The sequence below is a fragment of the Ambystoma mexicanum genome, chromosome 2p (genome assembly GCF_040938575.1).
Source record: "Ambystoma mexicanum isolate Mex_15411 chromosome 2p, UKY_AmexF1_1, whole genome shotgun sequence".
Taxonomy (NCBI): Eukaryota; Metazoa; Chordata; class Amphibia; order Caudata; family Ambystomatidae; genus Ambystoma; species Ambystoma mexicanum.
This window is the reverse complement of record NC_090923.1, coordinates 885,749,715-885,777,489: the sequence shown is the minus strand read 5'-3', so window position 1 is coordinate 885,777,489 and position 27,775 is coordinate 885,749,715. Positions and strand designations below refer to the sequence as shown.

The 27,775-nt window shown below is 47.0% G+C and overlaps 1 protein-coding gene across 1 annotated transcript in view; it reads right to left on the bottom strand.

Moving 5' to 3' along the window:
- The window catches only part of PRKD2 (protein kinase D2), a 704,913-nt gene that overhangs the window by 271,040 nt on the left and 406,098 nt on the right, over positions 1–27,775 (bottom strand). The window contains exons 3-5 of the mRNA XM_069644584.1: positions 19,450–19,581; positions 14,698–14,852; positions 6,881–7,115 (exon numbers count right to left, since the gene is read on the bottom strand). Coding sequence (XP_069500685.1) covers positions 6,881–7,115; positions 14,698–14,852; positions 19,450–19,581 — 522 coding nt within the window. The remainder of the gene's footprint in view (positions 1–6,880; positions 7,116–14,697; positions 14,853–19,449; positions 19,582–27,775) is intronic.

Below are 27,775 nucleotides of genomic sequence, written 5' to 3'. Positions count from 1 at the left end.
GGACGAACTCCAAGGACAACCCTGTCCTTATGAAACACAGTGAAGGGTGGCTTAACTGAAAGTGTCTGTAACTCACTCACTCACTCTGCGAGCGGAAGTGACCGCAACCAAAAATACAGTTTTAAGAGTTAACAGTCTCAAAGGGCATGAAAGCAAAGGCTCAAACGGAGCACCCATCAGAAACTTGAGAACAAGGTTCAAATCCCAACCGGGCACCTGGAAAGGTGACGGAGGGAACACATTAGTGAGCCCTTTCAGAAACTGAGAAATTAAAGGAATTTTAAAATAGGAACACTCTTCGGACGAGCGCTTAAATATGGACAGTGCCGCCAGGTAACCTTTATCGGTACCCACTTGCAAACCCCTTGGGCCAAAGAAAGCAAAAAAGACAGAACCATGGGAATGTCACATGCAAAAGGATCCACATTCTTAACCCTGCACCAGTCGCAGAACTTACGGCAACGGTACAGGGACTTTGTTGCTGGCCGTCTGGCCGAGAGCAACACCTCCATCATGTCTTCAGGGAGGTCCCAATCCTTATACCTCAACCTTTCAGAAACCAAGCGTGAAGGTTGAGAGATCTGACCTCTGAATGGAGAACCTGACTCCCCTCCCATGAGAGCAGATCGTCTCAGTAGGGAAGACGACGTGGAGGGCAGATGGACAAGTCGAGAAGGTCTGGGTACCACGTCCTCCGGGCCCACGCCGGAGCAATGAGGATCATCCGGGAACCGAACCTCCGTAACCTCCGTAGTACTTGCAGGATGACAGGGACTGGAGGAAACGCGTACAGCAGTGGGAATGACCACTCCACCACGAACGCATCTCCTAATGCTCCTTCTGGAGGAAATTCCCACGAGCAGAACCTCTCACACTTCCGGTTGACACTGGAGGCGAAGAGATCCACTTGAGAGGTCCCCCAAAGGGCAAAGAAATCCAGGAGAATCTCCTGAGCCAACTCCCACTCGTGAGAGATCGCACTCTGCCTGCTCAAAGCGTCCGCCGTCTCGTTTTCGTCTCCGGCCAGATGAACTGCCGAGATCGAAACTTCCTGCTGGATTGCCCAGAACCAGAGCTGCATCGCCTCCCTGCACAGAGGAAGTGACCCTGCCCCCCCCTTTTTGTTGAGGTAGTGCATGGCCACCGTATTGTCCGCCAGGATCCGGACATCCTTTCCTCGCACAGTCGGCAGAAAAGCCTTCAGGGCTAGCCTGACGGCCCTCAGCTCCAACAGATTGATATGGAGTCTGGACTCCGACGGAGACCAACGACCGCCGACTGTCAACTCGTTGGCATGAGCTCCCCATCCCGTGAGGGATGCGTCCGTCACGATCGTCACCTCCGGCCAGGGTAGCCAAAATGGAGCCCCCCTCATCAGATTGCCTTCGTCGGCCCACCACAGAAGGTCCTGGGCGACAGAGGACGGCACCTGAACAGGGTCCGACATCCTGCCGGAGGACAGACCACTGGAGCTTGAGTGCCCATTGCAAAGATCTCATCCGCAACCTGGCCTCTGGCACCAGAAGAATGCAGGATGCCATGAGGCCGAGCGATCTCAAGAACTCGAACGCTGGGAAACTCTGGGCAAGCTGAAACTTGTGCACCATCTGCTGAATGTGATGAGCCCTCACCTGGGGAGGAAAACACTGCTCCCGGGACGTGTCAAGCACTGCTCCGATGTACTGGAGCCTCTGAGTCGGTGTCAAATGGGACTTCTTTAAGTTGAGGGAGAAGCCCAGCTTGTGGAGGGAGTGGCAGGTGACGGACAGATGATCCAGGACTTGCTCGGGGGAGCGCGCCCTGATCAACCAATCGTCCAGGTAGGGGTGGACGTGAATCCCCCCTTTCCGGAGGTGCGCTGCCACCACTACCATGAGCTTGGTGAAGACCCTCGGGGCAGAGGTCAATCGGAACGGCAGGACCCGAAACTGAAAGTGCGAGTCGCCAACCGCGAACCTCAGGTACTTCTTGTGCTTGGGATGGATCGGCACATGGAAGTAAGCGTCCTTGAGGTCAAGAGACACCAACCAGTCCTGAAGTTGAAAGGCCTGGAGGACTTGAGTGAGAGTAACCATCTTGAACTTGTCCTTCCTGAGGAGGTCGTTCAAACCGCTCAAGTCCATGATGGGTCTCAATCCCCCGTCTTTCTTGGAAATGAAAAAATAAGGGGAATACCATCCCTTGTTCCTCTCCGCTACAGGCACCAGTTCTATGGCGCCTTTCTCCAGCAGGGATTGAATTTCCTGCGCAAGGAGCGGATCTGGACTCTTCAAAGAGAGATTCCCCGGTGGATTGTCTTGAGGCCTCTGCCGGAAAGGAAGACAGTAGCCGTGGGCTATGATCTCCAGAACCCACACATCTGAAGTATTGGCGTGCCACTCTGCAAGATGCTGCGCCAGCCTTCCCCCCAACCGGCGCACCGTGGGACATGGCCTCATGACTGAGCTGCAGCAGCTGCAGTGTTGCCTGAGGGCAAAGAGGAAACTGCCCGAGCGGCCTTGGCACCTCGAGTACCTTGTTTTCCACCTCTGGCCCTCCTACGGTGGCCCCTTTGACTAGCAGCTCCTCTCGCTTTACCAAAGGATGAGTAATAACAAAAGGAACCTCCCCTCCATTGCTGTCCCCTAGGATGAAAAGGCAGAGGTTGTCGAACTGCAGCGCCCAACGACTTCGCTGCAGCTTTTGAGGTCTGCAACCTCTCAACGCTCTAGTCAGCCTTGCTGCCAAAAAGATGTTCCCCGTCAAAGGGCATGTTGAGGAGCCGGGCCTGCACATCAGGAGCAAACCCCGACTTCCGCAACCATGCAAACCTGCGTATCACGGTGCTCGCCGCCATGGACCGGCTGACGCAATCTGCCATGTCCAAACGCGACTGAACGGCCTCACACATGGCATACTTGCCATCCTGAGCCATGGCAAGGAAACCATCCCGTTAGTCCCCTTCGGGAATATGCTCAGCCGCTAAGGAAACAGTTCCACAGAGTGTGCGTGAAACGTGACAAAGCACATACGGAGTTGGCCGCCTGAAGCGCCATACCCTCTGAAGAAAACACTTTTTTCACCCAGCCATCAAAACGCTTGTCGTCCCCATCAGGAGGGATGGTAGGATACGACGCCTGCTTTGCCGGGGCCGTAGCCGCCTGCACCACCAAACTCTCCGGAGTGGGGTGCTTGAACAAGTAGCAGGGGTCGCTACTGGCTGGGCGGTATTTTCGTGCCCACTGCCGGGAGACTCTCCGGAGCAGTCCAAGACTCCGCCACCCTCCTCTGTAGAGCCATATGAAACGGCAGTACCGGGTCAGTTGGTGGACCAAGGTCGAGGATATCCGTATGGTCATCCTAAAGAAACTCCCCCGGGGGAGCAGACCATCCCAAGTACTCGGTGATCGTAGAGATAAGGCGCCAGTACAAGGAGTCGGCATGAGTGCCAGGCTCAGGCCTACAAAACTCAACCTCCGGAGAGGTGTCTAGCCCACTCGCATCGTGCAGGGACTGGCTCAGGTCCTCAAATTGGCTATGGCCCGAGAGAATTTCATCTGGCACCCTATCAGGAACCATGCCATCATCAGAGCCCTCATCCAAATCTGAAATAAACTCAAGATGGCGGTAAGAAGGCACAGAATGTGAACCAAAGCCATGCTTGACCTTGGCCAGAGCCTTTCTAGGGGGTTCCACTGAGCCCCGGGGTACCCCCGTCGACACAGTCTCGAAAGGCGTCGAGTGAATCGGCTTCGACGCCAAATGCAGCGCCAACAGCATCAATGGCGTCGACACAGGCCTCGAGGCCGGAGCCCCAAGCGTGTCCCTAGACAGCCTAGGCGCCGATGGCACCGACGACTTCTTCGGAGACGGGGCCTCGAAAGAGTCTGTCGACGACCTCGGCGTCGACGTCTTCCTCGAAGACATCACAGGTTCACACGGTCTCGAGCGCGTCGAGGACCTGGACCGGGCATGAAGAGAACGATTCCCCTTGTCCGAGCGGGACCTCTCCCGCGAATCGTGCCGACCACCCGAGCCCAAAGGCGTGCGAGCAGTGTCTCTCGACCGATCACGACCGACCCCACTCGGAGGCGTGGACGGACCGGTGCCCTGCGATTCGAGAATCGCTAACATTTCCTTCCTGAAGGAAGCCCATTCCTCTGGCGTCGCATGCATGGTGGGATAAGCAACCCACCGACGGGCGGAGTCCCGATGAGGAAGGGGAAGGCGACCGATGACGGCGCTTCCGGGAGTGCCTCGAAGAGGCAGAGGAGTGGCGGGACCGAGACCCACTGGACTTCCGACGACGATGCGGAGAGTCGCCCCTTGAATCGTCCGTCAAAAGCCCCGCAGACCTCTACTTCCGTGGCTTGGACACCGTACCTACCGACAACTTCTTCTTGCGCTCCCGCAAGGCTTTGGACGTGAGCGACTGGCAGTCGACACAGTCATCCGTGTCATGGGCCTCCCCGAGGCACCAGAGGCAGGCGTCAAGCGAGTCCGTCACCGAAATCTTGGACCCACAGTCCCCGCACTTCTTAAAGCCCGTATGTGGGGTGGAAGACGAGGTAGACATCCTTCACGAAGAAGAAACTTCACCAAACGAACAGGTTCAAAGAACCGAGAAACACCAGAAACTCCAGAGAGTCGAGGCGCGCCAAGATTTCCGAAGCGAACACATTAGCAGAAAAAACGGAACTGAGGCTACGGGCGTCGTGCGTCCTACTTATAACATCTGGTGACGTCAGCCGTCGGAGGAGGTCCTCGAGGGCGGCATATCAACGTCATCGAAGCAGGACGCAGAAAGATTTTCCGAAGCAGCACAGCTGTGGTGATTACTGTCATAGATATGGAATACGTCGGAGGACCCAATCCCCTCGAATGAGTGTTACTCATTGCTGTAGTATTTCAAATCCTAGAGAAATTGGTGCTTAATGAAGTGGGAGCTCACTGGATGCTTAGCAAGCAAGATGCTAACCCATGATGAACACTGCTATATCAAAGATCTGGGGTTTGTTTTGGACTAATTTAAAGGATTTCCATGCGCCTGGTTTTTGTTCAAAATGAACTGGTGTCGCAGTTTGTGTGAAGCAAGAAAAGGGGCACTTAGTGACCCCGACCCCTTGGAACAACAATTATTGGTACTGCTCCACACTTCAGGAACTGCGCCACACTGAATATTTGTGAAATTGTTGGTGTTTATTAAAGTAAATAGTATTGCCCTTTATGGATAACACGTGTTTCGACACAACAGTGTCTTTTTCAAATCAGGGCTAATGACAGTACCAATACATGATGAACACTGCAACTGCAATAAAAACCTGAGAACCAAGCATTGACTTCTTCATTCAGATCTGCATGCACCAGTCTGCTATAGAAACCATATGGTACACAACTGGGTAAACCTCACTTCTTTTTCTAAAGTGCTTCATGGGCTCTGTGGAGCGGTCTGCCATCTTCTAGGGAGCCAAGTCTACCCAAAATCAGAAAGGACTTCTGCAAAATCCAGTTAAACTGTTTGGCACATATTGGAAAGACAAAGACATCCTCAAGGCTTGCAATGTCCCCAGTGCAGTGACATGCCACCACATTCCTGTTTCTATCAAGAAACGTATGTGCTATGATTGGGAGTGGGAGCACAAAGCAAGGTAATGAAAGACAGTACCCTGCATAACTAAAGTTGTGGCTCAAGTTCTGATTTTTGTCAAAACCTCTAAGAATTTGGGCCCTTCAATTATTCCTTGGGCTCTTTCAATTGCAGTGGCAGCTATCAATTTCAGAAGCACCTTCAACATTCCCATCAATAATATACGTGTCCTTTCTCCCCATGGTTATGCCATGGTTGTCTTGCCAACACTAGCTAGCTGGTTCCTCTGCACCCATATTCCATTTTCGCACCCAACATTGATCTTCACATCTCTAGCTTGTCTGTCCCTTTCTCTGCTCTCACTAGTGCACACGTTGGACCTAGGAGAGGGACAAGATGCCGTGCCAAGAAGTTAGCCAAAGCTCTGTTTGGCGAGTGGGAACCAGATTAGCAAAAGCTCTGTCTGGGAGTGGGATTGTCCCAGGCTCTGGCCAGGAGAGGGGGCAGGTGTTTGGTTGGCCCAAACTCTGGCCGGGCAGGGCTATGGGCCAAACTCTGGTGGGTCTAACTGGCCCAGCTTTGGCCTGGGAAGGGGTGGACTGGCAAAAGCTCTTCTTGCCTAGGGAGTGGGGACTGGCCCAAGATTTGGGTGGGAGCGGGGGACTGGGCCACGCTTCGGCTGGGGTGGTGCGATCCAAGTTCCCGCCAGGAGGTACTGGGCCAAGCTCTCACCAATGGACTAGCCCAAGCTCTGGCCAGGGAAGGGAGGCTGGCCCAAGGGTGGCTTGAGCGGGAGGGTGGTGGCGACTGGCCCAACCTCTGGGGAGGTAGGGGGAGGCAGCCCTAGTGGGTGCGGGGGGGATACCTGACATCTGCCTGGGGGTGGGGCTGGCCCAAAGCTCTGGGGAGATTGGCCCAAGCTCTGGCCAAGGGTGGGGGTCGGGTGGGCTGGGAGAATTGGCCAGTGCTCTCTTGTGGCAGTACCACACTACTACCCAAGCATTCCTTCCTGCCATGGAATTTCGACAATCTGTCCAAAGAGTTCCATCCTCGTCACACCCTTCCTGCCGTTGATAAATCATGCTCTTTCCTTGATGGCTCTCTGCTAAGGCTCTACTGTACCCACCTGTCTTGTGCCTTCTTGCGTTCTATTGCCCAGAGTGCCAACTAACGCCCTGAGTGAAACCCTCTGCTCTGGGCAGCCAACCCTTCTGCCAGATATTCATCTCCATTTCCCTGTGTGTGCCCCAAAGGTAGACAGATCTGCCCCATTCTCGAACCAGTCGAGGTCCCCACCCAATCATGTCAACACACCTTTGCACTGGAGCCCTTGCCGGAAAAGCCCCTTCAGCAGTTTCTTGCAGTACTGGCAGACTGTTGGCCGCGTGTAGGAATGAATCACAAACGTATGAGGCACTTTGACCTTCGACATCAACAGCTTGTCCAGCTCGATAGGACGACCGATGTACGTGGAGTTGGGACGCCTCTCCCGGGAAAAGCTTTCTGAAAGGAGTGTCATGCTGCGCCCACTCTGTAGGGAACCAGAGGTCTGTTGGAAAAGCAGAACAATGGTAAATGGGGAACAAAAACACAAGATACTTTTAACATCTCCTCCGTCACCTAATCTGTGCAGTAAAACTGCCCAGAGGATATTACAGGCCACTTGAGGCCCACATGCCCTCCAAGCTTTTGAGCAACCAGTGTCAGATGAACCTGCTGTCCTAAAGGATTATCACTATGCTCTTTAAACCACATTTGTCACAATTATGAGCTTCAAATGCCTTCCTGCAACCCCCCTCACCCCCCAAGATCCTCACTAGGAGCTTACTACTGATCTTAACAAGTATAGGGGCCTGTATTACGAACTCCCCACCAGTTTATTGCACCCACTGTTAGTCTGATCTGGGAGCTTCCCACTGACTTCATATGCACATTGGGGGTCTAGGTCTAGGTCTTTCTTAGCCAGTAGGTATCACCATAGGACATGTCCTGTGCCTTCATAGAGACACCCAATCTGTCTGAATGTTTCATCTGCCTTCTTGCCCCCGGAAGGCTATAGTGGCAGTGTTCTGCTGTTCTTCTGAAATCACTGGGGTCTGAACAGTATTCAGCATTGCACAAAACAGAACTGTCTGCAAGAATGCTGTGACACTAAGGAGCGGTAAAGTTGACTGGCGATAACACGCAACTAGAGCCAGACAACTCCAGGGCCAGGATGGGAAGTCAAGTCTGTAATCATGGGGAGGAGATTTAAACACTTGGGTGTTTTTATATTTGAATGTTTGCATTAGTCCTGTATGTGGTTATGATTGATAGTATGAATTGACTGTTTTTTTATCGATTTTTATGATATTAAGATGAATTTTTCTTGTGATGAGTTTACTGAATAAAATTTGATATGTATTGAAATTTAGTTAGTGTCATCCCATTCTACTGATCCAATTTTGGATAGGATATGATATGGCATTTACGGTATGATATATGATATGGCATTTATAACGCGCCTATACACAAGTGTTTCAAGGCGCGACGAGGCAGGGGGGGGACAAGGGGAGACAGACAACGATCCTACTAGGCCAGGTGTCATTCAGATCACGCAAGTGCAAGGGTATATTATACCTGAAGGATCAGGGACTTGAGTGCAGGTCTACCCCTTTATTTACCCTTCATCATGGGGAGGAGGGCATATGTGTACAGTGATTTCAAGCATAGTCTGTATGGCAGCAGAACCCATGAACCCAGGATAAAAAGGATGCATTGTGACAAAGCACCCATAACCCTTGAAATAGTATTGCGTTACCTAGAAACTTACGTTTCATTGGCATTTTCACGCTATTATGTTGAAACACCATATGGTGGAATTGCACTAAGAGTTACTGACAAACTCGAAGAAGGCTGCTCTGGTTGGCATCACCTGACCGCCCGCCACACAACAGGGACCAGAAAGAAGAGCATGATTAATAAAAAGTCAGAGCTCAAACTCCCAGTAGAACTCAAAATAAATAGCAAAAAAGCGCCCTAACAAACAGGGCTCAACTGGTGGGGTATAAGAGGAGCAAGACTGATTTCTAAAATGCACTTGTGGAAGAAGATGCACACATGTATATGCTTGCCCTAAAGGTTTGAGGTGAGTTTCTCACCTGCCAATTCTGCTGCCACTAAAAAGACAGTATGAGCACTAAGAGGAGGACAGTACAGTCCCATGGTGCTATTTATTATCCTTCCTTCCATCTTCCGTCTAGAGGTATCCGCTGTACCTTCCTAATGTGCTTGGTTTTTCCTCCCCTGAGGCAGGTCTGTGCTGTCTTTGTAGAGGTTTCAAAAATATGTATCTTCCCAATGCGCCAAACACTATATATATATATATAATTGTCCTCTCAAAGAATCAACCAAAGTTGGCTAATCAAATGTTCTTTAATGTTTAGTCGCTGCCAAAACGTGTTTCAACCTTAAAGCACAGGTCTTCATCAGGGCCTTCAAGTTGCTCTTATTCAAACAGTCTTCTCCAATTATAAATCGCTCCAATTCTTAGTTGATAATCTCTGTACAATCACTTGTTATAGTCCTTGACATAAGTGTCAACACCTGAACCTAATAACTCTGTGCTTACCTCTGTCAGAAACCAGAAGGTGTATCACCTACTAGTCCCAGTGGATGACGATCTCTCTCTCTCTCTAAGGTGGCCAGGACACAGCCATTGCCTTTGGATCCAGACCCTGGAGGTGGACAAGTGTGGGAGGATCACCTGGGTCGGGGTCTTCGGGTAGTGTGACACCGGATGGTGAGACACAGCTTCCCTCCCCCAGAAACACCTTTACCCCATCCTATCAGGTAGGATACCTGGGAACTTTATCCCCCCCCTCTTTCCCTTCACAAATACTTCCACACGGACAGCCCGCTTTGGGAGAAAATGGACTCGCATCCGAGCAGTGTAACCAACATGTCCCGCTACTATGATCAGGCGAAGTCAGGGAATTACTGACAATCACTCACACCTGACTTCCATTAAACTTCCCCATACAGATAAAAGGCAGAGCATGGGAGCACACTCTGAGCGAGACAAAGCACATGAAGCAACAGCAATTTTGAGTCGGCAGCTGAATGAGGGGGAAAAAGACAGCAAACCAAGAAGGGTTCGCAAGGAGGGAAATACCCTTGACCTTTTCAGCAAGAAACTGTTACTTTCATGAAACTTTCGCACCAGAAAGCATAAGGCAGGAAATCAGGCAGAAGAATCATGCATTGTGTGACAGAGATATGGGATGCCCTAATGCGTAATTGACCAATGGAGGGAGGAGCAGCAGCAACCGCTGTGGTATCGTCCTTGGTCACAAGAACAAAGAAGCACCAGAAAGATCAAAACAGACAGTGAGTTGGGGAGACCGATGCAAGACCGGTCTGTGTTGAAGTCAAGGTTGCAATCGGCAACATTGTATAACGAGAGCTGGAACAAACATTTGTTAAACGCATGTGATGAACAATGCGAGTATAGAAAAAAGACTCATGAATGTTTGAAATTGAGAAGGAAAGATATGATAGCGTTGACAGAGTGGTCCAGCACCGTGAATGTGCTCAATCAAAAGTCTCTGTAAGGTATCCTGCCAATAAGTGGTAGAAACAATAGTAGAAGATTTATCAGAACATTATACAAAGTGAATCAAAGTGGTCCTGCAACGTTTTAAACAAAACCCATCGCACATTCAAAAGTCTTTTATTTTGATATCAAGAGGAAACCGTAGAAAGTGAGACTGCATGGTCCAAGAACGAACGAGGGAGACCAAATGTGAATATTGTGGAAAAGCTATCTAAGCGAGGGAGATCCATGATCCGAGCCCAAACGAGGGAGATCCATGATCCGAGCCCGAATGAGGGAGACCCAAGATCCGAGCCCGAATGAGGGAGACCCAAGATCCGAGCCCGAATGAGGGAGACCCAAGATCCGAGCCCGAATGAGGGAGACCCATGACCCAAGCCTGAACGAGGGAAACCAAGCGTAAACACTGTGGTAAAATGAGGGTCCAAGCCTGAAGGAGGGAAACCCATGAAGAAAACAGAAAGCAAGAACTTGTGAATGTGACAATCCTGATAAGAGTGGAACTTTGATATTTGTTTGTTACGACAGGCCGTCTGCGGTAAGAGATTGTTATTGTAAAAGAGGCTTTGGCAGAAGGCTTGGATACCTTTGCTTTGAACTGTATCCTCGTGTAACACTATTCTTTTTGTATACATACTTTTCCCACACCCTTTTTTATTTGGAAGTAAGGATTGGCAATAGGTTTGTTAGTATATGCCATTTTATTTTGAGAGACTTGACTATGACTCCGTTATTATTTGATGGGCATAGCTTGCTCCCAATCCTTAGATTAAGGTTAGATAGGTGTTCAACTAACCCATTGAAGTTCAATAAACATCTTGAACTGTGATCACTTGTGTCTGACTTCACAGTTTGATACCTCACACGTGTGACTTCCACTCAAAAGAACAAAATTGATGCCATTTCATGGGATTAGTTACCAGCAAGCCAGGTCTTCTGTCAGGCCTTTTAACCTTCGTGAGGCAACAGAATGCAGTGTTCCTCATGGTGTGCGATGTGAGGTCGGCGCAGAGCTATTAGGTTCAGGAGTTTGACACTTCTGTCAAACACTATAACAAGAGATTGTAGAACGTTTATCAACTAAGAATTGGAATGATTGATAATTGGAGAAGACGTTTGAATAAGAGCAACTTGAATGCCCTGATAAAGACCTGTAGTTTAAGGTCGAAACACGTGCTGGCTACAGCTGCAAATTAAAGAGCATTTGACTATTAGCCAACTTTGGTTGATTCTTTGTGAGGACCATTATATATAAATATATATATGTATATAGTATTTGGCCATTGGGCTTTTTGTAGGTGACATTGGGCTTAGACTCACAATCTAGAACCGATGCAACCTATTCACGTTAATGAAAATATATTATTCTTTTTGTTTAAATTTAGGGTGATGAGCGCAGAGAAGTACTAGACATTTTTTGTTTGTAGATTTGACTACCATTGGAGCTTTGCTCCCTAATTTTAACAGGTAGTAATTTTATTGCATTGGATGTAATTCTGGTAAATGGATGTAGGAAAGAGATGCTAAAAATCAATCTTCTTTGATTTAGGCTACGTTCACCACTCCCATATCAAATAGAATTCTGCCCTGAAGAAGGCTGGGCTCACTGCCAGCCATAAAGCCAAAACTCGACTAGGTCAACTAAAAATGGGAAGCCAACACAAGAAGACCAATGATTCATTTAAGCCAGAGTGACGCAACTTAAATCTGCGATATTAGCTAAAGAGAATTAGGCACATTGCACTTTCTTATTGTAGGCTGGATAATTGCAGTCATCAGTTTATAACAATTGTAACCATTTGCGAGGTTTGCACCTATAGCTGTCTTTGCATATTTATTTGTATTGTTGTTTGCCATTTGAATGTGCTGATATTATCAGATATCATGTGTGTATTATAGTGAGAGTATGTGTTAGAATTGTGGAGAGTTGTGATTTATGATAGGATATACGAATGAGAAATTGTCTCTATGGTTGTCACATTAGTATCACACTATATATTGGTTTAAAATGAATAAAAAAGAAAAAAATACACCGTTTGAAATAAACAATGGAACTGTCGATTTGACACTGCAGTAAATTCAAGTTAATGTGGCATGCGAGACTACGTTTAGTGTTAGCACAACTAGTAAAGCATAGCATTTAACCCAAGGATCAAGGATACTCGGATTTATTTATTTATTTTAATTTTTATAACGTGCCGCATGGCGGCAGGCCTCAGGGCGCACACAAAACAGCAAACAAGACACACAGACAAAGAGCAGGAGGAAGAGATGAGTAGGACTAAGGCTGATTATTCAGGACTGAGGTTAAAGAGGTAGGTCTTTATAGCCTTTTTGAAAAAAGGGTAGTTCTGTATTTGGCGTATAGCCGCTGGGAGCGCATTCCAGAGAGTGGGAGCTTGGGTGTCAAAGCTAGAGCCACCGATTCGGGACAGCTTGAATCGGGGGTGAACAAGTACTGTAGCCGTGGTAGAACGAAGATTCCCATTAGGCTCTGATAAATACACAGGGCTTGTGAGAGCCACACATTTATGAGCCAGAGTGAGCGCTTTGTGTGATATTCTATGTCTCACAGGAAGCCAATGTAAAGTTTTTCTGAATATGGAGATGTGTGTGCGCTGTGAGTTTGTAAATGGTGTGCACAGCATTATTCTGTGTTACTTGGAGTGCTCGTATGTTGGCAGCAGTAGTGCCGATCAGCAGGCTATTACAATAGTCCAGCCTGGAATTTATCAACGCTGTGGACAGTAAAGCTCAGTTGTCATTAGATATGAAAGGTCGGATCTATTGGGTATATTTATTAATATGTATATGTGGCCCAACCAGCAACAATGACTAAAGTTAGCCCCAACTTTAGAAGCATAGTATTTCATGTATTTTCTATGGAAAAACAGACACACTATACATTGTAAAAACAATGTTAGCCGGAGGCTGAGGATAAAGGTGGAAACACTGAATGGGGACAGCACTTGCAGACAATAACAGTTTTGTACAGTAATTACAGTTCGTCAGTTACACACAAGTTGTTGGAATGTACAGTATGCACAGTAATGACAGAAAGAGAGCGCAAGGGTGCAACTGGGTGCTCAGTGGGGTACACCCCCTTCTCTGGAACAATGATGACCGTTTCGCAGCTGCTTTGATTGCAGGGATTACGTTCATATATTGGATTGCAAGGAGAAGGGGTTACCAGTGAAAGGAAAGGGGGGTAACTAACTCGGGGTTTATTAGAGTAGTTTTGCTCTATATATAATGGTGACCCTTCATATTAACCATACAAAGTTATAGATGTTTCCAAATATGTATGTCACCCTGAGGATACTGGTGCATCGCACACGGTAATGTGTTTTTTTTTTCTTTCTCTTGCTCAGTTTATGCAGTATATAATGTTGAATAAAAAGTACATACATTTTGATTCAGCTCTCAGGGTCTTGTTGGGGGTCTCTGATATTTTCCATACTGTGACAAAGGCAGCTTTCCTTGTGGGGAAGGGGAGAGTGGATGGAAGGTAGTGAGTAGTGGATTGAAGGTGAGGGGTATGGGACAGATGGAAGATTAAGAGGGTACTGAAAGGAGTTGGGGGAGGGCGGCCTATCGAAGAAGATGAGGAAGCAGATGGAAGAGGAGAGCAGAAAACTTTGGAAGGGGTACAGGAGTGCATATGCTCTTAGCCTGTAACCAAAAACCTTGTAGGTGCCCAGATGCCTGAGGGCCTGGAGCGCTCTATAAATAAACAATACAATACAACAAAAGGCAAAAGCAAATAAAAGTAGAACATAAGGGGATAAACAGAGGTGGGGAGGCGTGCTTGAGCTAAGAGTGTGAGTGGGAAGGTAATGGAGTTGTCTAGATAAGGGGCTACATCAAGGAAATATGTACAGAGGAGCAGAGGAAATGTATGGAAGGATCAGTACTGCATAGAGAGGCATCCAGCATGCAGACAATGAGGATAGTTGAGAAAGGAGTGGGGAAAGATGCAGAGTGTACAAGTAGAAAAGATAAGAATTGTGTTTAGTGGAGAAGGAACACTGAGGAAAATCTAGAAGTAGGCTGGAGCAAAAGTCAAGACGACCGTATATCAGGGTGTATATAGGAGTTTGTGTAGTATGGTAGGTTAGAAGGTGCCAGATATTGCCAATGTAAAAAAGGTTGACGCTACCAGCAGTCACAGTGGAGGTAATAAACTAGTGAAGTTTGAGGTGCTATAGGAGATATTAAAGATTAAAATAGTATCAATGCAGTGCCTGACATAATGGTACATAGTGAAGATATATGACATAAATCAAAATGAGTGCCTAAAGCATAAGTATAAATAGTTCTCAACAGACATGCTTTTCCAATGCCAGAGAATTATGAATATGCATGAATTGCATTCAATGTTGCCATGATGTGTGTGATGCCTGGGGAAAAGAACTGTGTATTACTTTATCTGATCAAATGAAGTATGGCTCTAGAGTTGAGGAAGCACACGAGCTGCACCTAACAGACACACACAGTCAGAAAATGGGGCCCAAAAATATATGAACCTAGCACTCACCGTCTCCTCCACTGTGATTGGTAACGATTCTGTGGTAGAGAGCCGTAGTGACTGGGTGTTGACGAGGGATGTAGAAGAAAGCCGCCTCTTTCTGGCACCACTGCAGTTATTAGGGATGTTGAAGGCACAACGCTTGTGGTAGTTGAGCCCACACCCTGAAACAGGAGGATATGCATATTAGTAATATCCTGAATGATTATCCCACTGCCTCAACATGTTACACAGAGTTCAAGGTCTTCCCAGTAGGTTTAGAAATGGCAATGTTACAACATCACCTCATTCCTCCACTTATACAATCCAGTTTCAATGCACATTTGACCAATCCTTAGTCTTTCCCCCACTTACCACCCTTTCAGATTACCGGTCTTACTACTCAATTTAAACTTGGCTCTAGTTTGGACCCCCTTTTGACTAATCCCCATCAGGAATAACAATTTTGACTACCAGAAGCCTGTGGTAACTGTGGAATGATTATTTTAACTCAATTTTTATGATCCAGAGGATATGCATCAGATTATGTGAGATCTACCTGAATCCAGACTAGAAACATCATCCAATCCTGTGCTTACAATGTACTAGAAAAGAACAGAAAACGTACCTCTTGGTAATGTTCTTTCTGACAGATGTTCTTCCCACAGATTCCTCATCTTTGATCTGCATCTCCAAGCACAGCTGCTCTTCAGAAACCTGTTTGCTGCCAGGGGGCGCAGCGCGGCTCCGCACTGGCTCCTCCTGATGCCTCTATGCACCCCACGCAAGAAATGGCATTAGGGCCAGTAGATATAGAGGCACCCCACCCCCCCCCAGTGACATTAGTTCCACCCTTTATCCCCTAGTACTCGGATGGTGATGGACCGGAGAACCAAGAGGTACTAGCTTATCCACCCCCCCCCCCCGGACCCCTAAGAGGGGCAGGTAGGGTGGGTGATGAGGGAACATCCATCAGAAAGAACATTACTGAGAGGCAAGTAATTTGTTCTTCTAATCGACTGCTTCCCCCCCCACACAAATCCGAGACCACCTTCAGTATAAAGGAGGGTCTACCACTAAGTCACCTTCTCCTTCAAGAATACCAAGTAGGGAGGTTAAACTTACAACACCCGGAGCTCAATCACCCATCTAACAGAAGTTATGGCAACCAGAAAAATCACCTTAAGGGTGAGCAACCTTAACAAACAGAAATGAAGGAGCTCAAACGGAGCACCCATAATAAATGTCAACACTAACTTTATAACCCACACCGGAACAACAAACCGGTGTGGTGGAAACTTATTAGAAAGACCCCCAGGAATTGTATAACCATGGGGATCATGAAGGAGGAGCCATGCTCTGGGGTTCTCTTGACGACAGAAATGGTAGCAAGATACACATGCACAGTACTGATCTGTAGGCCAGACCGGGTCGAAGAAAGTCGAAAATACAATACAGTGGTGGGGAGCAAGTAAAAGGGCCAAGCTCCATCTCCTTACACCAGGCCGAACACTTAAGCCACCTGCAGGCATAAATGGATTTGGTGGTGGGTCTTCTAGCAGAGAGGAGCAAGTTCAAGAAGTACTCCAACAAATCCCTCTCCTTATACCTCAACTTTTAGCAGCCATGCATCCCTCGTTCAGGCTATGGAGGTTCAGTTGCAGGACCTGTCCCTCCAAGTGCAATAGGTCACCTGTCCTCTGCGGTATGCACCAGGGAGGGTAGATGGTGATGCGTTTTACGGGACCAATCCAGAGTGATCAACATCATTGCGGATGCAAACAGGCGTAGCCTCCCGAGAACCAGCAGTATGACAGGGTTCGGTGGTAATGCATAGAGCAGGTCGAAGTTCCGCTCGACTGTTAAGGCATCCCCCCAGAGCTTCCTGCAGAGGGAAAGCCTGGCCCAGGCAAGTATCCAAAACTGCTCTGATAAATCTCAGGGACTGGGACAGCAAAACGTGAGACTTCAACTTCAGGGAGAAGACAAGCTGTGCAATAGGCTGCACATCTGGTGGAGGCTTGCCAACGCCATTGCTGAGAAGCGAGCCAATCGTCCAGATAGGGAAAAACATGAATGCCTTCACTTCTGAGGAGAGCAGCTACCACTGCCTGCAAATGGTGAAAACCATGGGTGCCAAACAGTCTGAACGGTAGGATCTTGAACTGATAGGGACCGTGCCTTGAATCTCAGGAACTTCAGTGCCTCCAGAGGGTGATCAAATGGAAGTAAGCACCTCGGAGTTCCAAGGGGACCAGCCAACCATTCAAGTACAGGCCTTGAAGAATCTCAGCTAGCGTGACCATCTTGAAGTTGTCGTTGCATAAGTATAAGGCAGGACAAAGTCCCTTCCGACTCTGATGCCGTTGGCTGGCACCGTTTAAGGGGGAGCCGAGGTCAGAGTACCAAGGTCCAAAGCCTGAACAGTGTGACTTTTTGACATGGCCTTGTCTTGTCTACTCACAGAGTCCCTGCAGGCTTGGCTGAAGCTATTGGTGCAAGGGCTGAGACCAACGGCGCTGAGGTCGAAGCTGCCTTGGTGAGATGTCAAGCATCATCTGCCTGAAAGCCTCCCTCATTCCTCTGGCATGGAGGATTCGGTTGGGAAAGGTACCTGCTGAGCCTGCTCTTCTAGGGCCTTCCCTGGAGCGATGCTCCTTTTCTTCAATGGCAAACAAGAGTGGTGCCTTGAAGAACGACCTGGAAATTTGAACTTTTATGGTGCTTCCTTTTCTTGTCCTTTCGGGTTCGTTTTTTACCTCTCTCCTTGTGGAGAAAGGTGAACAGCTTTGCCTCTCATTCTCAAATCGCCTTTGGGTGCATCGATTGACACAAATGGCAGTGCTGCATGTTTGTTGCGTTCCACGAGACAGTCGGATACGGTGCAGGTCTTAAAAGAACATTTGGTGCCTGCAGTCGACACAGGGCTTGAATCTCAAGGACTACACTGGATTTGGCACGTCATCGAGGCACAAGATTTGAAATATTTGAAAGGGAAGTGTTCCTAAAGCGAGCAGAGTGCAAGAAAAAGGAACTAAGGACAAAGGGCGCGTGCGTCTCTCTCTCTCTCTATATATATATATATATATATATATATATATATATATATATATATATATATAATAACTGCAACATAATGTCCGGTGCAGGGCGCGTAGAGGCGCTGCGTAGAACCGACACAAAACCGTGCTGTGCAACCGGACAGTGGAATAGTTTCTGAAGAGGAGCTGTGCTGGGAGACAGATATACAATATGAGGAATACGTGGGAAGAAATACTCCATTTGAAACTACTATTCACTAATATGATTCAGAAAGTCGCAATGTGGTTCATTTTCTGGATGCATGGAGTGCAGCCCATGTGAGTAAAGTGGAGACTACTGCCTGCAAGAGCATCGCTCATTTGCTCATCTGCCTGCTGGGTTTCGCCAGATAGGATCTCTTGCTTGCCTTTGAAGTTTGGGCTATGAGGCTGGATTCTCATTTTCAGTTTTCCTTAGTTGAACTGGACAGCATTTCTCCCTTTGGGTTTTTGTGCTCTTCTGCAAGCCTTGGGAGCTTTCCTTATGTTTGGTGTTCTGATTTGCTTCAGCTCTTTGACACTTTCCAAATGCAGTGTTACTAGGGAAATTATCCACATCAACAGATTTCTTATGAAAGAATATGTGCTCCTTTTAAAATTCAGTGTTGATTTTTCTTCTCAGGCGTGCACTAAAAACGTTCATGGGTTCATTTAAGTCTATGAAATGTCCCTGTGTTGGCATCTTTCAGTTGTGTTTTGCTTTGAACCGATGACAGTAATGGGCCTCCTGTGCATATGAAAATACTTTGTGTTTCCAATTATATGGAAGAGCTTTGTGCCCAGCTTTGGAGCTACTCATACGATGTAGCCCTGGCCTCAGAGTAATATTACCTTTCCAGTGTCCCGTTAGACCAATTCCCCATGCAAGTAATACTTCAATTCTATCTAAATTCATGAGTGGCCTGTAAACTCTAAAGCCTGTTACTGCTTGCTATACCTAGTCTAAACATATTTTGCTGGCTTAATATTGGTCTCACCGGCAATTATTTCTATATCCTCTTTAATAGGTACTTCAAGCTCAACATCAGGTTATGCCAGCCAGGTAACTATGCCGCAGACAATCACTGGTCTCCGTTCAGATTCTGGCCAATAACTATTCCCACTCCCCATCCTAGGCAGAGCCTGGTTTCACTTACCATCTTTGCCAATCCACTGTTCCGTTCTGCATCATTGACAGTGTAGGCCAAACCTCATATCAAAATGACATGCTGACCAGTAGGCTCACTTCCAAGCTTGACAAATTATCATTCTCATTACCCATTTTGACCACTCTGCAGGTTACTTTAACTTCTGACTTATTCACAGTCAATCCCCATCCATTTACTCAACCAGCCTGTCTGCAGATTTAATCTCACCTTACCCAGGCCCCGATCTCATTATCCGTCCAGACTAATCTCCAACCACACTCATCATCTTGAGCAAATACTTCATCTCGGTCAGCTCCAGTCCAACTTTGCATCCTGTTTAGCTCAGTCATACTTGCCATCCTACTTATCTTTAAGCCTCATCTACCATTCAGGCTAACTTCACTATCACTTAACATCCAAACCAAGGGCTAACTAGTTTCACTAGTTATTTTACCATTTCCCGGCAGCACCCCACATACTGTCCAAATCACATTCTCACTTCAAATCTAGTCAACCCTCATCATATCCAACTCAAACTTTTACATGTCATTCTACCCAACAGACACTCTTCTTACCATCACATTTGAGGCCTTGCCGCACCAACCCAAAGAGCATCTCTCCGCAGTGATCACAGAAGGCTGGTGCTCGATATGAGTGGACATTAAGGGCATGCGGGCGAATCTGAAAGTCTTCAAAAGTTGCTGAAGCTGTCAGGGATACAAATAGCGGTGGAAAACATAGTAAGAGAGCGCATTGAGAGAGAGAGCATTGATAACAAAAAGTGACGAGTAAGAGGGCAGACCGTTGAACAGAATGAACAATGGGAATAAAGAAAAGGCAACACAAAATGAATAAAGTTGTTGCAAAGTATTCAAGCTGGCACCATACATGTTGAACTAATGCTGGTGTAAAGGAAGGACAGTATTTTGAGAACATTACCAAAGAATATCTTCAGTCTCTTAAATTCTGAGTTATGTAGAGTCTTCAACGTCTGGCAAAATAACTTCTGTGGGTTCATTTCAGAGCTTCTAAAGATCACACTAGCTGTCCAAGGTGACTTTTAACCCCAACTAAATCAACCCCAAGCCTGTGTGATTGCTCTCTTCCATCCAGCCAAGAAATACTGAAGGGCACATAGCAATATAATGGAGGCCATCAAAGCCCACTGAAGAAATTAGCGGCCCCACACACTTACCTTATGGTGCCAGTGTTGTTTCTCATCACAACAAAATAACTAATGCATGTGTACTTGTTCAAGTAAATATGGCATCACATTGAAGCCCATTTGCCTGTTCCAGGGCTTTAGAGTCAACCCGGGTGGAAAATACTTTACTGCAGATTCCTAGGATTGGGACCAGAGAATAATCAGACTCCCCTACACCAAGGTCCGGCATGCTTTGCTAGCGTGCTGAAGAGGATATTACGTGGTATGTCTCATTTTACAAAAACATGCATGTTACATTTGTTTACCTCCTGTGACTCGGCGTCATTTCTCAAATATAAATATAATGGTGCAGAAGAAGGAGACTGACACAAAGGTATTTTGGGCCAAATACATTTATTTAAATCAGAAAGCAAGGGAAAACCTATCTGTCTCTATTCCTAAGAGGGGGTTTCTCTGCCTCAACTAAAGAACTAGGGTGATTGTCAGGATGTCTGTCAAAGCAAAAGTGTCCGACGTTTGGTGTCAAAAAAACCTTACTTCTGTCCCTTACATTAGAAACTAAAGAATAAGGCGGTAATGTAATGGTCCCAGGATAATGGCTTCCTTCTCCTGGCGCCCAGTCTCAGATAGACCGGAGGAAATGACTCACTTCCCCAGACCTGTTGGACCTTCCATCCGCTCCGAGTTGCCAGGAGAATGACTGCTTCTCCTGGTAATTTTAGAGCAGCCTCTCACAAGCATGAAGCATGACTCCCTTGCCCTGGTCTTCTCTTCATCAGGCTTCACCCCTTCTATACCCAACTTGAGTGTTATCAGGGTCCCCTACCCTGGCTTCTCTTCTTCGGTTTAGCCTACTTGGTTCACTTCGCCACAAGGGTGATGACTCGTACAACTCTTTTGGTTTGGGCCCCAGGCATTGGTTTATCGCCCGGAGGGGGTTTATCCCCCACCACTGTTGTGAGGGACTCTCCCTCATAAGTTCTCCTTATGGTACTTGGGGTTATCGACCCATTCATGAGGATCAACAGGCTTCTCTACATCACTGAAATAAGGAGGAGAAAGTTTGGAGGCTTTCTGCCCCTACCGTGTCACCCAAGTGTTACAGTTTCTAAGGGGTCATGGGACAACTGCATGTGCGCCCTCTTGGAAAGCCACCCCAGGTCTCCCATGCTGCCCTTTTCCTTGTTGAGGGCTTCAACATGTCGCCAGAGATTCCTGGGATGGCGGCTGTTCCGTTCGGCTTCTCTGGCATCCTGCTTTCCCCTCGGCCGTGCAATGGCGTTCCTGGCTGCCTTGTGCTTTCCTTAATTCTCTTGACGCTGCAAAGCACCGGTCTGCTTCTACAGACCTACCCATCATCAGACGCGGCAAATTGCCAGAGATCTTGGAGTTCTCTCCCTCCAGATCACCAACGCAGGTTCATATCTTCTGCGTTTGGTACAGAGCAAAGCTGCCGTTCCCCACGGCTGCCTGAGACAAGGCATGTAGTCCACTGTCAATGTGTATACAATGTTGCCAGCAGTGTCTGGCCCATTGCATAAGTCCTTCTGTTTCACTGGTTTCATCTTTATCGCTCTGCGGGGCCAACTCGTCCCAGTACTTGGATTACCTAGGTTCTTCATATTCTTCTTTCCAGAACCTTAAGGTATTTTGCCTTATAACAATACAAAGGTCTGTCTACAAAGATGTTACTAGAGGAAGGAGAGGTTAGAGTTTTCTTACAAGGGCTTAACCCTAAATGATCGTCCTTCTCCCTAGATTGGAGAGTCCCTCCTAATGAGGTCCTCCCGCATTATACCACACCCAGGGGGGACTATTGGGTAGCGGCTTTACCTCCCTGGACTCATGGGAAAGGTCTCCCACACTGAGAGGAGTGCGATACCTGGTGATTCGTTACAATAGACATTCACGTGTAAGGTAACATTTCACCCTATTTTATATAGGACCAAAAAAATGTATAGTATGGGACACACAGCGGTCTCACTTATGAACCCAAGCACTGGCTCAGATTGTGTTTCCCATAAGAAATAATTATTAGAAGGTTAAGTGCTGCTACACACAATACAAGCAGAGTTACAGTGCAGTATGAGCAAATGCAATTACATGTATATAGTTCTCAACAAAATAAAAAAGAAATGGCACAAATTAAAAACAAAATACTTGTTTTTTGGTGCCAGCAGAAGGATTTATGTTAGACCTATGTAGTTAATCTGGGTTGGAGTATTTAATGAAGCAGACAAAGCTCTTCCCTCTGTACATTACCATTTGGCACAAGAGTGCTACTGTAGGGTTGTATCGGCTTGATGCAAGTGGCATGGGCCTGTGGTATGTGTGCCTGTGGATTTAAGAATAGGGAATTAGAATCTCTTTCCTGACCCATCGCTCTCCACTCTATCCAATCACTGTTGATCAGTATCTGCTGCGGTACTGCTGATAATTTAGGACAGTGCCTCCCACAAACCAGGCAACAGAATGACCAATCCAAATGTGAATGACCAAACTTCCTAATTGTGCGAGTCAGAGGAGAATATTGTCTTCATCCAGATACAGTGAAGTCTTTTTAGCAACACAGGACATAGTCAGTGAGATCCCTGCAGTGGAGGTTATCATTTCATCAGTAATGGCCTCAATGGTCAGCATAGAATTACTGGTGTAAAGGAAGCAGATTAGTCCTGGATCTCGAATGCACACCCTGGGGTGAGTAGAGATCCTGAGACACAAGGTGACATATTTTACAGAAATCTGACTTTAAGCTCTGATTTGACAACAGGGTCTGTGGTACCTTTTATGCAGATGGTATAACCGGCAAGCCAGCCATGATCAGTGGTAGGAGTTGCAACGGAGGGCAACATTCAGAAGACACTGAAAGACACGTCCCACCAATTAAGATTTCAGGGATAGTTTCATAAACGTCCTTGCATCAATTAGCATAGGTGGTAATCATTAACTCATCCATGGGGACTTCAATATTTGTGTAGATAGTTAATATGTTCTTGATATTTAATCTTTTCAATCATTGGAATGTCTCATCTCAAGAACTTCGGCATTCACTATTTGGGCCATATGGGTCTGTAGGAATGCAAACCTGGGAAATGTAGCTCTGCTACCATTGGTATGATCAGACCATTAGCGATATTGTCTGAATGTACCTTCCTAGACAAGCCCACCCCAATAAAAAAAATAATATCACCTTGGGGCTCCCTTCTATGTACATACTTGCATTGGCCAGAAAGAATTTGGACAAATATAATCGCTCACAGAAATGTCAACAAATCTATTTACCACTACCACTATCCAGAAGGTGTTACCCATTATCGAATTTGGTGTCCCTGTGTAGCAGCGTGATCGGGTCAGGGAGCCAACCCAGTGAAGCAGAGGGGCGGTGGGGGAGAGGACCCTCTTAATCTGGGGCAGGAGGCCTACCAGTGTGTTGCCCAGAGCCAGTCCTGGCACCGAGGATGATGGATGTAGGAGGGCCTCAGTATCTGTCCCTCCCAAATGTGCTTGTTGTAAAATGGAGAGCACCACTCTTCATCATCCTATACCTACCTACCATTGTGCTGACAAGTGTTCCCTCATTTCCCTTGCAGAAACTCCCACTGCGCACGAACAACAATCCAACCCACGAGAGAGTGGGCTATGGCAACTCCAACTACCAGACTACCTGGCAGGAAATGTGAGCGGCTTCGATCTATGCAAAGGAAAGCCGCCGGGACACAAGAACAAGGCCAGAAAAAGTGTACTGCTCACCTGCAGCACCAGAGACTGGACGCAGCATATCAGGAATGCGCAGAACTGCAGGGAACAGATGTTAGGGAGAATTCTCAAAAATGTGCTAATTCCCTATACCTTTAGAGACCCCCCCAGCAACTTTGCTGGATTTTGAGGACTTGATTTTTTTACCTGGAGAGAGTGAGCCTTTTTCCCACTTTCTCATGTATTTTGATATGTGTTTTACCTCTGTGTTTTCTTTCTTTATGGAGTTTAAACAACTCCACAGGCATCATCTTTTCATTTGGGTCACACAGCATCCTCAGTGCAGTGGCACAGGGAAGCCTTTCAGGCTTTCCCAAGGTTTAAATACCTTCTCTGGGATAAACTACTGTTTCCCAGAATAAGTAAAGTGAAATTGACTTTACTAGTCTTTTAAATTCCTAGACCCAGCACACCCTATCTTACTATAGAGAGCTGGAGGGGTTGCTTGGTATCCCCTGTGTCTAGATACTCATGTAGCAGTGAAATTGCTACCCTTTCCTCTCAGAAAGGCCGGTGGCAATGGTTTTACAACCAACTACCATGATTTTTCCCCACCGCAAACTATTCGTAGCTGCAGTAAAGTTAAATCGCGGGGGCCATGTTTTTCAAGATGGCGTCTGAGCCCCTCTCTAAACACAGGTCCCGGTCTTCTTTTTTCACCATTTCTTTGTGGAAAGGTCCTTCTAGAGTTTGTCTCTGCGCGCCAAACCTAGTTTAGGCTCTCTGTTCATTCGAACCCGAAACTCCCTGTGCTTAGTCTCCTAGGACAGCCATCCTGCTGGGTGAGTGACAGCTAAGCTGGAATGAATGGGAGAGGACTGAATAAAAGGCGGGTCTCCTGGCTTGGAAGGCAGAGTTGACCACTGGCACGAACGAACCGAAGACAAGCTTGAAGAGGAGGGCTGCTGCAACTCCTGGGCCGTTGGTTTGCCCGGTGAAGCCCTGCTGCAGGTCCAAATCACCAAGTTCACCTCGACAGAGAAGCCCCTGCAAGGACGACTTCTCCCTTTGAGTTGGTGGGGCCAATCAACTCAACAGTAAGCCACCTGGACACCTATTTCGGAGGTGGTTGCATTTTCCCCAGAGTGCTGCAGGAAACCGTATAACCAGGGAGAGGGACACCAGATCGTGTCAGCCACTGAAATTGAAGTTTGCCGGTTGAGAGCTTTTGACTGTTCAAGTGCAGTGCAGGAGTCCCCCGACGTCCTCCCTCTTGTCCCCACAACTGAGGCACAGGAACAGCGAGATCTGCACGAACTGCCAGGAATAGAAGTCATTAGCTGCCTCTTTTTCTTCATTGTAAGTGACTGTAAAACATGACAGAGTATTTTCCTCTCACTGCGAAAGTGCTTGGAACTTTTGCAACTCACAGGCCTAATCAGCTTGTGACCCAACATATGATTCTTCTTTCTACAAACTGCTCCTAAGAACTTGTGTAGAGACCTTTCCATTGAACTACCAGAACCGCTGTATCCTATCCAAGACTTTAGCCCATTGACTTTGGCCTAGCCAATTGAATTGAATTGACTCTTCTGGTGAACTCAGAATATCTACACTGTCTAAGAATAATTGTAACCTTTCACTCCTCTTGAAAAGTATTTTGAAATAGTATTGAAGTATATTTGTGCGTTATATAATTGCCTCCTTCTTATGGATGTTTTATAACTAACAGATGAATAAATTAATAAGTATTTATCAAAGAAACCTTGAGTCTTACAGTTTATTTGAACACCTGTGATTGTAGACCTCTGTGTAACATCATTACTGCTCACATTCCCCTCTTGAGATAAGCCTGGCTGCTCAACACGCTACCAAAAATGTGTAGTACAGACTTATACCAAAGGTTGGTTTGCTTACATCTGTAGTCATAGTTGTGTATAGTGTTCCCAGAGGGTACTAAATACAAACTTTGCCTAACAGCAGACATGGTGCATCGGCAGAGCTGTGCTGGAAAAGGGGTCAGGGCCAAAAAGACTATTTATTTTTTCACACTTGTGTAACAAGGCACCTGGGGGGAAAGTCAGATAAAGATTGGCCCAGAGGGACAGGTGAGTGCTCCAGCCAATGGGAGCAGATGGCTACAGCAAGGAAGGAGTGGTATAAAAAGGGAGACGGTGAAAGGGCAGAGTGTGGGATGTTCGGGTGAGGTTAAGAGGCAGACCAAGTGGTGGAAGGACAGTGGACGAGACTAGCAGAGTGTTGAATTTGAAGTATTGATAGGTAAGAGAGAGGGGGGGTGTGTGTGTGTGTGTGTGTGTGTGTGTGTGTGTGTGTGTGTGTGTGTGCGTGCGTGTGTGTGCGTGCGTGCGTGTCTCTAGATGATAGAGCAAGGAAGTGAAAAGGTGACTGGGACAGAAAGGAGGGTGAGTGTGGGAGAAGGAGGGGTTGAGTGCCGTGTGGAGATTAGAGGAGAGTGTAGAGGAGAGTGCAAAGTAGTGGAGAGTAGAGGAGAGAGTAGTGGAGTAGTGACAGGGGAGAGAAGTGGAGAGGATAGTGGGCGTTAGGAGGAATGAGTAGACATGAGACATGGTAGGGCAGGCGAGAGAGAGATAGGGTCAGAGAATAGAGAGTGGGAGCAGGAGGAAGGGTACAGTAGAAGAAAGGGAAAGAAAGGAAAGAACATTAGGGTCAGGAATATGAGATTGTGAGAGGGGCCAGAGCAAATGAGACCTGGGTGGTTGGAAGGCATCATTTCTGGTTGTGAAGAAGAATATAATTCTTGTGGGACACCAGGCTAGGATCCAACTAGAAGAACCACGAGGGAGTGAGATAGGTTCCTCACCTCTAGCCAGTAAGATTTAAGATGGGTGTCACTGATCACTATTGACCATTTTGGGGATTAGAGAAGTCTGGGCTAGGGTGGAGGAAGCATCGAGAAGGCTAGAGAGGACTGCCTTAGTTAGACCCCTTGAAAAGTATAAGTAAAACCATTGAACTGGCTCAGAGTTGCTGTTCTCTTGAGGCCATCTGTGACGGCAGGTGTAAAATGGACCTCGGGCAGTGTTTCAGGGCCTTGGCAAAACAAGGTGGCTGTGAAGAGGATTATAAACCCACAAAGCCAATGACAGAGTGAGCTGTTTGAACTCACCCTCTGAATACAGATGTGGGGCAGTATGTTCCATAAACATTAGGTAGTACTGGAGGCTTCCTTACATAATCTCCCCCAACACAGTGTACACTTTCTGGACTCGCTGGTAGTGTGGGCAAACCAGAACAAACACAGAAGGTTTGGCTCGCAGGGAGGCTTGGGGAGCTGTGAGGCCAGCAAGTAGATGTGAACCAGCCAGGTTTAGTGGAATAATCTTCTGTTTAGCAGAACTGCCAGCAGAGGATAAACTGCATTTTTATAGGCTGCAGCCATGGCAGGCGTATAGATCAGAATGGCCACGGGATAATTATACATCCTGACGTTTGTTGGATCATAGTGGTCACCCTTAGGTTCTCCCATGGACTTTCCAATAAGTTTAATTCTGTTGAGTAATCCAGGAATGCTGCGTATTTATACTGCCCTTGAACTTCATGATGGACATGTCCACTAGTCTGTTAATAATATACGACTCGTCAATGACAAAGTTAAGATCTGAAGCAACCTTAAAACTGATCCTCCACACTTTCTCAGACACAATCCTCGCTACCTTTTGAACATTAACATGTTATTTTCCTCCTCTAGCCAGTCCTGTAGGTTTCTAAATATGTTTGTTTAAATGATTCCCTTGTTGTCAATTAGGTTGACAGATCAATAAATAGTTGGATCGAGTATTGCCTTTTTTATATGTGGACTATCGAGACAGTTGGACTACTGTGTCAGGGAAAGGATGGTGGGTTGCAGGTTACTATACAACTGTAATATAGTTTGCAGACTATTAGGAGCCAACAAGAATGAGTATTTGATTCACTGTTTTTAGAAATTAATTAGGTCTTGGTGTGGTTTACCTCTTTTTGGTGTGTCTGTGCACATCTTCATTCTATTTTTTATTTTG